The sequence below is a fragment of the Macadamia integrifolia genome, chromosome 14 (genome assembly GCF_013358625.1).
Source record: "Macadamia integrifolia cultivar HAES 741 chromosome 14, SCU_Mint_v3, whole genome shotgun sequence".
Taxonomy (NCBI): Eukaryota; Viridiplantae; Streptophyta; class Magnoliopsida; order Proteales; family Proteaceae; genus Macadamia; species Macadamia integrifolia.
The window spans coordinates 29,365,045-29,377,318 of NC_056570.1; the positions used below are offsets into that span (position 1 = coordinate 29,365,045).

The 12,274-nt window shown below is 38.8% G+C and overlaps 1 protein-coding gene across 1 annotated transcript in view; it reads left to right on the forward strand.

The window, feature by feature from the left end:
• Positions 1-12,274, forward strand: part of LOC122061101 (CCR4-NOT transcription complex subunit 10-like) — a 42,561-nt gene that overhangs the window by 14,223 nt on the left and 16,064 nt on the right. Inside the window, exons 2-5 of the mRNA XM_042624287.1 lie at positions 1,361-1,447; positions 8,348-8,530; positions 8,658-8,744; positions 8,822-8,893. Coding sequence (XP_042480221.1) covers positions 1,361-1,447; positions 8,348-8,530; positions 8,658-8,744; positions 8,822-8,893 — 429 coding nt within the window. The remainder of the gene's footprint in view (positions 1-1,360; positions 1,448-8,347; positions 8,531-8,657; positions 8,745-8,821; positions 8,894-12,274) is intronic.

The window sequence follows — 12,274 nt, forward strand, 5'->3', positions numbered from 1 at the left end:
GAGAGCCTTTTCCAGTTTGCACTCCTTGCCTAGGGTTTTCGGACTGAAGTATCCATATACACTTCCTCTGTCAATTCAGTATGAAGAAATGCATTCTTGACATCCAATTGTTGTAGCTCCTAACCAAAGTCATTGTAGTGGAGATAATAACTCTGACTGTATTTATCTTGGCAACAGGAGCAAAGGTCTATATCCCATAGGCCTAAGTGAAACCCTTGGCAACCAGTCTTGCTTTGTACTTGTCTACAGTCCCATCTACATTTTCTTCTACTGTAAACACCCATTTGTAGCCAACGGGTCTCTTCTATAGTGGGACTATGGGAGAGTAACTTAGTCCTATGTGCCATTCTTTTGAAGGGCCCTCATCTCCTCATTCATTGCATCTTTCCATCTAGGCTTTGCAAATGCCTCCTACCAGCTTTGAGGAATAGAAACAGAAGGCAAGTAAGACACAAAGGCACGATAGGAGGAGATAGAGCATTATAGGACACAACATTGGATATGAGGTGCTGAGTACAAGTCTTCTTACCTTTTCAACGAACAATAGGAATATCAAGAGACTGATCAAAAGTAAGAGGGAAGGAGATACTTGGGAGAGTAGACTCAGGATTAGAGGCCAGCTATGTAGTAGTGGTAGTGTGAGTGGTGGTGTCGGTTTTTTTCTTGCGAGAGAACACCTATAACTTAGGAACTTATAATTTATGCTACACGGATGGCTCTCCCTGAATGGGAGGTGACTTCCCCTGAATGGGAACCTCTTGACCAATATCCTTATCTTTTCTATACCCTTGAGCTGTACTGGTACTGTCTCTCTTATCTGCTGGAAGAATTAGAGGACCATCAAATAAGGGAACTCAAAGAACCTCTTCACTACCAGAAGACTCCCCTTGAAGAGGTGAATAGTGCCTCAGTCTTACAAAAGATCACATCCATGGAAACAAAGAGGCACCGGGAAGGAGGGTGATAGCATCTAGGGCCCTTCTAAGTGGCAGAATACCCAATGAAGATACACCTGAGAGTAGTTGGCTCAGTTTTGCTTATTCTAGAAATAAAAAATTGTGGGTCAGTTTAGAGGTCTTATTTCCTTTGTTAATGTCAATTTGTTGAGACAGACTGGGATACATCATACATCCTATAAATTCCAGAAATGTTTTGGAGTCGGTTTTTATTATATCTCAGTTTTCTATTCAGTTTGGAAACCTCCCATACAGCCTGCGATTGGTAGTTCTAGTCAATCTTTGTTTCCATTTATATTTCCTCTTATGTTCAGGATTGGCTCTAGCATATGCCCTTTTCCTTCTGCATCTGATCTTCATATTTTATGTATCTTATGTTATGGATATATATATATATGTTTCAGGTTCTTCATAACCTTGCCGTTGCGGAGTACTTTCGTGATGGTTGTTCTGATCCAAGGAAGTTACTTGATGTGCTTAATAAAGTTAAGGTATGCAAAAAAGGGGAACCGGTGGTGCATATTTTTTTATTTTAGTGTAAATTTACCCTTTTTCTTCATGATGAAAGTTTTAAAAGTTTTGCTCAAACTTTTTTACTTTGTTTTTGGGGTTGTTGGACCATTAGGTATCCTTGAGATTAGGAGGCAATGTGTTGGGTTAAATAGGTTACCTGTGATGACCTTTCGTGGTTTTATAATCTGCGCGGGGATGCCTTTGGTATTTGGTATCTTATTTTCTAACCATAGTAGGGGGCGGTTCCTTCTGCCTGACCTTTTAAACCATTATACCACTGGCTATTGATGAGAGGAATGCTAATGCTTTATCTACTTTCTTCTTAATCTTTAGAAACTTCAGACCTTAACTATCTTCCTGTCCAGCATAGTTGTCAAGGCGTCGCCTAGCAGGCACTTAGGCATCCAAGCTCCTTGACAACCATGGGCGCCTTGGCTGCCTAGGTGGTGTTGCCTTGTGTCTAGGGCCCTCCAATGCCTTGGATTGTCTAGACACCTTGACAACTATGCAGTTGCCAGAGAAGATCATGTAGATTAACTTTAATCTTTGATAAAAAAAAAAATAATAATAAAAATAAAAATAAAATAAAAAAAACTACAAATATTTTAGCACCTGAACGAGGAAATTAAAGAGTTAGCAGTTGACAGTTTAAGAACCCAAATACTATTGTTTAATTGGTTTTTTCCGTGTACAATCCTGAAGACCAATCACCAATGCTTTTTTCAACCTGAAACCAAAGTGATCCAGTATTATGTTGCCCCTTGATGCAGGACCCCGGTCAAAGTTATTCTATTGTGTTCGATATGGATCCACTCCAAACAATAAATCTGGTTAATCCAAAGCTGATGCAATTTTGTTATATGGCGACTAGCAAGGAGGAATAGGACATTTGATGAGGAAAGGGTAAACTTGGAAGGGAACAAAAGATAAAGGTATCAGGTAAATAATAAGGGTAGGTAATAAAGAAAGTGGAGAAATAAATTAAAGAGAACCAAATTGTAGAGAGAGAGAGAGGGAAATGGGAAAGATACTGTCTTCAACCTCTAGAACAAACCAGAGGTGGAACAGCAACAATGCTTCAAGTTGGTCAAACTCTTTCAATCTCTGTCGGCTGGACCTGAGGTTTCAGGTGAAGGGGATGCGACTCAAATCTCTATTGAATTAAACCCATCACAATTTTTTAATCAACTTAGTAAAGAGTATTTAATTTCTGAAATCAGACCTGGAGAACTTCACAGTTGCGGGTTTCTTCAAAGATTCAAACCTCAGAGCAAGGAAAGCTTTTGGTTTGTGTCTCTAAGGTTTGAATCGCCCTATGGTGATGATCCTAGACATCACAGAAACATGGGATGATCTATCAAGGGGTTTTACTGAATCAGTACCCAATTCAGTGTACCGCCAGAAACAGAAAACGACGGAGAGAAGAGGCAAGAGTAAGAAGAAGAAGGAAAAGAGAGATTGCAGGTAAATGGGGGGGGGATTGGGGAAGAAGTTCTCACAACACAGCTAGCCACATAGGCTTTTCACAAACAGCCATTGATGTAGATCCTCACTATGGGATGAGCTATCGCAGGAAGAAAGCCCAGCCCAAGTAGGGCCATCGAACCACTGAAGTGGTTAAGTTAGTCCTTAGTGAATAAGGGCCCATTGGACCCATCAATTTATGTTCAATAAGGCCCATAAGTGGCTATTAGTTAGTGGCTAGTTACTTACTTAGTTTGACTAGGTTTCTGTTGTTAGTCCTAATAGGAGTACAACTCCTAATTTAAGTATGACTGCTACTAGTGTAACTTCTGCCCTCTATATAAAGAGGAGCTACTGTACTCAGAAATTCAGAATTGAATGAACAAAGAAAATTGCAGTTAATTGCTTCAAACAGCCGAGATAGCTGTGTGAGATGCATGGGCCGAGATAGCGAATCCCACCCACATTCCTCTTGTTTGTTTACTGCTGCTGTGAGATTCCAGAGAGAGAGTGTTCAGATCTGTTTAGCCCTATTGAAACCAGAATTGACCAGCAAAGAAGACAGGTTTTGAAGCCCAATCGATTCCCCATATCTTCCAAACCTGGGAATCTGGGATCTGATCTGCAAACCCTTTTAGGGTTCTGTGGTACCTTCCAAGTGGACACACTTGGAGGTCTATTGAAGCCAGCTGCTACGATTCTTGGAAAATCTTTCTGTTTCTTTCTCTAAGGTCTGAAATCAAGAAAGTGTATAACTTCTTCACCAGCCGACTGAATTAATCTATCTTTGGAGGTTTTCTTCTACACCCTAGGGCCTACAATCGACCCTAGTTTGGGCTCCTTCTGAGCCCCACAGCTCCAGCTGCAGGTATCCTTCTTTAATCCTAGCTGCAGGTCCTTCTCTGTCCTAGGGTTTGAGCCTTTGGCTGGTTATTTGGGGGGTTATTTCTGGTCCTTGTTCCATTGTTTCTACTTCTGATTTCTGTCAAGACTATTTAATAAGTCCTATCTGATTTGTTTGGGGCGTAATACATTGGGGGTAGTTGCCTTATGTAATCTACTTCTACATTAGCCATTGAATTCATTTTCGCTCTTCGATCGGAATATTATATTATAACCAGGTATTTAAAGAAAATAATAAAGACATCCTAATTATAATCTATAACTGAAATTAAACTTGACTCTAAGTTACTTAGCCTAAGCTAAAGAGAAGATTACAAGATAAATCCAACTAATAAATCTAAATCGATAAAGGGGAATTGTTTCTTGTGGGGGAGTGTGGCTCCTGCACATGCACTAGGGCCACTGGGAGTGCACGAGGAAGCATCAACAGAGGCATCATTTTCCATGTCATTGGGGGAGTGTCATTCGGTACTCATGTGTCTGGGCATAGGTGCCACACTCCCCCCACAAAAATCATTTTCCCATGGATAAATAAACCAAAATATATTATTGAACCAAAGGTTCAAAAGTCCCTAATTGGACCTAGCTCATATCTGTCTGGATTCCCAAACAGGTATGGGCCGGTCAGCGGAAGCATTACTCCATCACCCCTACTTGTTGACTAAAAAATATGCCTTTTGGTCCCATATTTTCTATTCTTCCATTTTGCCTTACCCGACATGGACCCTATGTCTAGTTGGGTAAGTAGGGTGATGCAGTGGCTCTAGAGTGGTTGGACCAATACGATCGGATTTGGAAATCCAAACCCAAACGGAACCGAGCCAACTTGGATTTTTGGTCTAATAAAGGCTGCTAGTGGTTTAGTTGTTTATTTGGACTTGTAATATTTTATTTCTTTTATTTTATCATGTTTTGCTTTGAGTAGGAAATAGGTGATAGAGTTTGAGTTGATTTGAGTTTTACATTCCAGGTAGGAGTCTTTGTTTGTTTCTTCTCTTTTTTCTTCTTGGATGAGTTGTTTGTTTCTTCTCTTTATATATTTGTAACCAAGGACTCAGCTTTTAGAATGAAAAGAAAAAGATTTGAGTATGCTGTGGCATGTGTGCGCGACTGTGGCTGTGAATGTTCCTTTCTCTCTTGCAACTCTGAGTTCCCATCTCAGTTATCTTCCCGTTCTCTCATTGGGCCTCCACTAATTTGGTATCAGAGCCGAATTCCTCCATCTCTCTCTTTATTTCCCCTGATTGTCTCCCCTACCCATCACCGTAATCTGTTCCTGCATTACTATTTGGATCATAAAGAAGTTGATAGTTCTCCCATACCCGTCTAATCGTCCATTCAACCTTGGATTCTGAGGGTTAGTTCATCTCACTAGGGCGACCCGAACCCTGGGTGATTGTGTCCAGAAACAACTTCTGTTGTAAGAAACTTACCTGCAACCGAAATCGAGTTTGCTCTTACAGCCTGGAGCAATTTCAGAACTTTGATACCTGATTAGTACTTTCTGTTTGGCGTCTCAGTCTTGGATTCAATGAGGCATGGGAATCTCAGAGTTGAAGACAACTGGTTTCCTCCCCCTCTTCTCATTATTCTCTTCACTTTTAATTTGTTTTAACAACCCCTTATTCTCTTCTTTATCATTCTCTACCTTTTATTTTAGTCTTATTCCAAGTTTATCCCTCCTCTTTAATATATAATCGCCTCATGTCTTCCTAACCTTTATTCCCTTAACTGCCATTTAAGCTTCCCTTTGATTACAATTCTGCCTTTTTCTTATAAACTTCCATTTATTTTCTGTTTTGCCCCTGGACTATTGATTTGATTAATCTATTGCTAATGTGGGCCCATAGCGATACCAAATTGGGTATTTAAACCCTGGTGATCTGGTATCACCGTCAATTTGGAGATTCTAACCTTATCCTAACCATGGTGGCCCCTTTCTCTCCTTTGTATATTCTTCCTCTTGGTAATGAATTTATTTATCCTTCCAAAAAAAAAAAAAAAAAAATTCCAGTCCCCACTTTTTTCATATTTCAGTTTAGACATGTAAACTGTTAGAATCATAGTAGTCAAGGCAGGCTACCAAGGCATTGGTGGGGCACGTAGGCAATAATTAATATAGCAATGTTAAATTTACATAAGGGATTTTCTTATTGACACCAAGTATCAAATAATTTGTAACCTTATGTTTTGCCCTTCTAGTATAACACACTTCTTTCAATGAGGGTTAAATCGTGCCATTCCACATGCATAATTGAAACAATTGCGAGGCGATAACTTTGACAATGACATGGGGCAATTAGTGCTCGTAAGAGCTGTTCTTCAAGCATCCTACATATATTGGTATGGAATCTTTGGGTTGCCAAAGCCATAATATCAAAGCTGGAATCCATCTTTGCTGCCTTCCTCTAGAAAGGATGTGAATCATCAAGAGTCCTTTGTCCTATAAGTTGGGCTGCGGTGTGCCTCCCCAAAACAGAAAGGGGGTTAGGTCTCAGGCGTATAAAGGATGTCAACTTCACGGGGATTCTAAAACTCATTTGGAAAATGGCCTCTAAGAAATAGAGTATTTGGTTTGTGCACACTCCTTTTGACTCCTCTTGGGTATTGGCGCAAGATCCTTTCCCTTCGAACTGTTGTTGCTAGATCTATATCCTCTCATATTGGGGATGGCTCCTCTACCTCTCTTTGGCATGATCCCTGGCATCCTATGGGAGTCCTCTCATCTGTCCTCAGGGCTCGTAGTATTTATAGTTCTGGGCTTCCTAGGCATGCTATGGTTGTAGATATCCTCTCCCCAGCTGGCCAAAATCTGGAACAACCTTCCTCCTCCCCCTGTTTCAGGTCAATCTAGGAGTGATACTACGAGTTGGATCCACACTTCAAATTGGATTTTCAGTGCCAAGTCTGCTTGGGACCTAGTTAGATCTCAATGGCCCTCAGCCCCCTGCCATAGGCTCATTTGGTTCAAGCACCACATTCCCAGGCAAAGCTTCACGGCTTGGAGAGTCTTCACCAATTGCCTCCCTACGCAAGCATTCTGTATTCAAAGAAGGTTCCCCATGTCCCCGGTTTGCTATATGTGTGTGTCTGAGCCGGAAGACATCGAGCATCTGTTCTTTGATTGCCCTGTTTCTCCACCATCTGGAATCTTGTCCTCTCCATATGCTGGCCGTTGAGAAGAACTATCCTTCCTTTCCATAGAGAGGATATGGATGGATATGACATTTCATGGGAAGACTATTTGTGACCTGGTGGGCAAGCTAGCTTTCTACATTCTATCAATCAAATTTGGATGGAAAGAAATCACAGGAAATGGGCCTCCGACTCTTGGCCTCTCGGAAAGATTTGGAACTCTATTTTCTTTGATGTTAAAGCTAAGATCTCTAAAATTGCTATTACTTGTCCCCCTTCCCCTAGATACTTCCACATTGTAGCTTCTTGGGAGCTCCCCAGTTCTGTTATTAGGCCCCCAATCTCTTCTTGAGCTCTTGGGTCTTTGTTCTTCTCCCCCCCTTCTTTGGGGCTTGTATGTATTTTCTTCTCCTTTGGTAATGAATTATTTATTCACAAAAAAAAAAAAAAAAAAAAAAAAAAAAAATCTTGACAATCACATTATGTTAGTACACTTCCAAATTATTTTGAGAGCCCCTTTTTATCCCTAACTTAAACAAATTTTAGGAATAAGACAAAGGGCCATAAAAAAAAAGGTTACATGTTCTAAATACACCAATAGATGTCATTCAGACAATCCCTTCGTATGATAATGCTTATGTGCAACATAGAAGCCAATATCAATGCAATATGATATAATTATGCTAGTAAATGACCTAATATGAGATACTCAACATACTATGGATCATATGATATAATATAAACATATTCATAAAAAAACAAAGCAATAAATATTAATTAACATAAACTCGTGAAGTTTCAAAAAACTGATTTAATATAAGGCATGCTCTCACGAGGCTACAAGGTGACACTTGGGTGTCCAAGGCGGTCATGTTTCTTGCATCAAACAAGACGTGTTGTCACCTTGGACCCAAGAAGGTGCCTGGATGCTTGGACAGTTATGGTTTGGATGAATATCTATTCATCTAGCCTTTGGCTGGTTTTGTGTAGGCGCCTAGGCAATGCCTTGACAACTCTGGTTTGGATGAATATCTCTATGCAGCCTTTGGCTATTTTGAGCAAATTATCAAATATTTTTAATTTGATAAATGGCCAGATACCTTTTCGTTTATTGTTTCTATTCCATTTTTTTTTCTTTTGGTTTTTGATAGTACAGATGGATTGATAAGAATGCAAGGTAATTTATTTATTTTCTATTTATGTAATTGGCTGTCAAATTATTTTGTTTTGACTTATATTTTGTGTAATTGGGGGTTGGCATGCCTGATTTGATAATTGCAGTAACAACATAACATCAAGTTTTTATTTTGAAATTCGATGTACATCTTTTATCTACAGTCTCTTACTATTGCTTGGATTTTGTAATGATGGCGTAGACGAGAAGTGAAGAGCTTGCTCGTGCATCTGGAGACCAAGTGGAGGCTTCTAGCAATCTTGGTAATAATGTCATTTCAGGATCTAAAGGGAGTACTGTCATACCGCATCAATTTTCGGCTGCAAACAGTTCCAGTATTGCCTACACAGATGAATCTGACACTTCAGTTGCAACCCTAAACACCGTACACACTTGTGAATTCTTTAGTTTATCATTTCATTTGAAAGTTTATTTAGTTCACCCAAGTTAAAGTTCTTATTTTGTTTATTACCTTATCAGTATTGACTATTTGTTGATTTCATACCATACAGGCTGTTATCTTGTTCCATCTTCATGAATATTCAAATGCACTATCAGTTCTCGAACCATTATATCAGAATATAGAACCCATAGATGAGGTATAATAAGTATTTTCTACATTCATTTTAACTTTTGTATATTTTTATGTTGTCTTAATTGTTCTTCTGGTGTGCAGACAACGGCTCTTCACATATGCCTTTTGTTACTGGATGTTGCTCTAGCGTTACATGATGCATCAAAAGCTGCAGTAAGTTCTAAGTTTAAGGGCATGATTAGTTGCCTTCATTTTGAGTTCCTTTGTATTTTGGGCTTTTCCCATAAAGAAGATACTTTGGTCAAACGTTTCTAGTAGTAGTGCCAGGTTGCAATATGCTAAATAATTTGGGTGTGAGGAGTTGTTCTTTGTTACATATAACTCTTTTCACTTATAATTGTTGGATGTTAAATGTTATGTGCCATTTAACTTAAATAGGTGTTCACATGCCAGTTATTTGCTTTTTATATTTATTCAGGATTTGGTTTCTCTATTTTTGTTTTCCTGTTGAATCTTTGCTGCTCTTGCTAATCCAATGGTGATGTAGTGTAATAACATATTTTATTTTGTTTAAAGAGATAAAATTGCACTGGAAAAATGGAAATAATACAAGCTAATCTCTTATGGATCTTGATATAAAAGATTGGAAGGTAGATTGTGGTGCAAATTTGACAAGTAAGGCACACAAAATGGCAACTGAAGTTATGGTGAGTAATGAATCAAGTTCTACTAGGAAGTACAGATGTGAGCAACTGTGCATGCTGCTGGTTTAAATGGGAAGACGGATTCTTCCTATGGTATGTGATTATTTTCAAAATACTTAACTCCCAGGAAGAAGGCCAATTAAGTAGGGTCAGACTTGGGAGATTCTTTGGTATGAGCATACCACTCTTTGATAGGAGTACTGAATCTTGATACTATTTAGCCTCATGTCAGATGACTGAGATGTCCGAACCCTGCTGAGTTGATATGAGTTTTTTTTTTTTTTTGGGGGGGGGGGGGGGCTGTGTTGATGGTCTCTTGTGAAATGGTGAGGCCTCTGGATTTGTTGGATGGTACAAGGATTGGTTGGATGCTAACAGTAAACATATTTGGAATGTGGACATTAAATTCATGAGTTCCTGATGGTTCGTGGAGTGTATTGTCGGAAGGTTCTAGATTTGATTGGATGCTGACAGTAAACTTATTGGAATGTGGCGTGGATGAATTGTTCTTCACCAGTTCATGTACTTTGTTCTTGATGGCTTGGGGAATGGTGATATTTTTTTTTTATTCTTATTTGCATTTGAACTCCACATTTTCTTTCTAGGGTCTCCCTCCTCTGATAAAATACTGATGTCTGATCATCTTATCCCTCTAGTGATGTAATTATACCTAAGTGTTTTTTATGTGAAGTAAGTGTTAAATCTGTTATGCATCCTCTTATTAACTGCCCATTGAAAATTTTCTGTGCTTGGCACTTCCAGTATTGGTTTTGTTTCTCCTTACTTGGTGATCCCTGGGGAGGATTGCTCTCAAATCGTTGCTCCTTGAGGTTGAGTATGTTAAGATTCTTTAATTGAAAGACGAAGCATGTACAAGCAATAGCAATATAAAGACGATCAACATTTCTCTCGTTACCATGTCAGCCTGACTTCTTTCTATGCTAGCTTCCCTGACCGAACACCCGACCTTGACCCGGCTTCTGGCCTTACCACTCTACGCGTAACTTTTAAGTATTTTTGGATAATAGAAATAAACAATCTGTGATTGCCTCACTAAAAATAAAAATACATAGTAAAAAGGCGTATGCAGGCTGCATAGAAGGTGTGGACTCCGGAACCCATTAAATCCAGGGTTCCGCCCTGAAGGAGCTATGCAGGTCCCTGTGTTGTTGGTTGGAAGGGAATGCTATAATAGAGATAAACAAGGATCCTTGTTCAGTTATGAAGAAGAGTCTTCTATATGTTAGTTTTCTGCCCTCAAGGAATTCAATGACATCCATCACATGAACTTTCAACATATTTGGGGTTTTTGTTTCCTCTTCGATGTGGTGCTTTTGTTTAAGGTTGAAATCTGCTGGTCTCATGAAAGGGAGTTTGGCCCTGCTTTTCCCCCATAAACTAAATTTATCTGTACAAAATACGAATGTATCAAAGAAGAAAATTCCGTGAGATTTTATTCCAAATAAATGTAACTGGCCACTATGGTTGAGGATTAACAAAATTTTGCGATCGTACTGGATGACAAATGACCGAGGCATAGCAATCTAGCTTAAGATCCAACAGAGTTGCTGGACTTCCTGGTTATCTAATTTATCCAGATGGTTGCAACTTTGGCATGAGAATGCTGAAAGTGGAATCCCAAGGCTTCTTATCGGTTTGCTTTTGTGTGATGTTAGCATGTTTCTGTAAAGATCTATGGATGCTGGAGAGAGTGCTATTGGAATCAAAACGAGTGGAAAGACTTTAAAATCAGCTGTTGAAACAGGGATAAGTGACTTCATTACAGGGAAGAAGATGAAATTCATTGGGCTCACTAATGCATAGTTGGATAAAGGGAGTGCTCTCGCATCATAGGGATGTCTCTCTTTTTTTTTTTTTTTTTTGGGGGGGGGGGGTTGGTGTGTGTAACACAGGGAAGTCTCTTCTGAGGCTACAAAAGTGGCAGCTGGCCTTTAAAGTCAATTGCATCATTTATTTCGAATTTTGAAGTTCCTTTCATGTAATTTGGATATGGTTGCTTTAAGTTCATTGCTGATTGAGATTCAGGTTATCTGAGGCTTGTTGGGTGTTTGGCTTGTATTTGGGTTGGGTTTTGTTTCTGTTTCAATGTAGTTATCTTCTGTCTTACTGAGGACCATTCCTTTCTAGGCATAGTTTTCAAGGTGAGTTGGCAACCAAAGGATGTGCATCTTGGAGACAAGGTGCCCCATAGTTGTCAAGGCATCGGCAAGGCATTGCCTATGCATCCAGGCAGTTTGTCTGGGTCCTAGGCGACTGTTGCCTTATTACACTGCATGTTGCCTTATATTTTTTGACTTATTTATGCCAAATATCATTTAAGTAATTTAAGATACTATTTCTAAATAAGCAAATACTCCCTATTTAAATCCAATAAAAATAGTTTAAAGATCAAATTCCAAAGGATAAAAACTCAACCCCCCAATCCAAAAACAAAAACTCGATTTTTGGTTGTAGGGTGATTTTCAACTTTCAAATGCTTTGGGGTTTTTCTCAATTCTGAAATATTATAAAGCTTGCCATGGTAAAACATTGCTAAAAACCAAAAGTCCGGTAAATTAATATTTTGTTTTGATGTCTTTAAAATTATTTTCATTATGGTGATTTTAACAACATTTTCACGCACTTTAAAATAAGTTTGGTTGGATAACTTTGTCATTACAATAAGTAATCTTATAATTGTTGGAAAGCTGGTTTTGTGTTCTATCTAATACAAAAAGTCTCATATAAAAATAAAATCATTTGACCAGTAAAACTTATTATAGAACAAAAGCATTTTTCTAAATGTTTATTTTTTATGAGTTAATGTGACTTAATGTTGATCTTTGATGATTTGATGTGGCTTAAGTTTGATTTTTGATGACTTGATGTG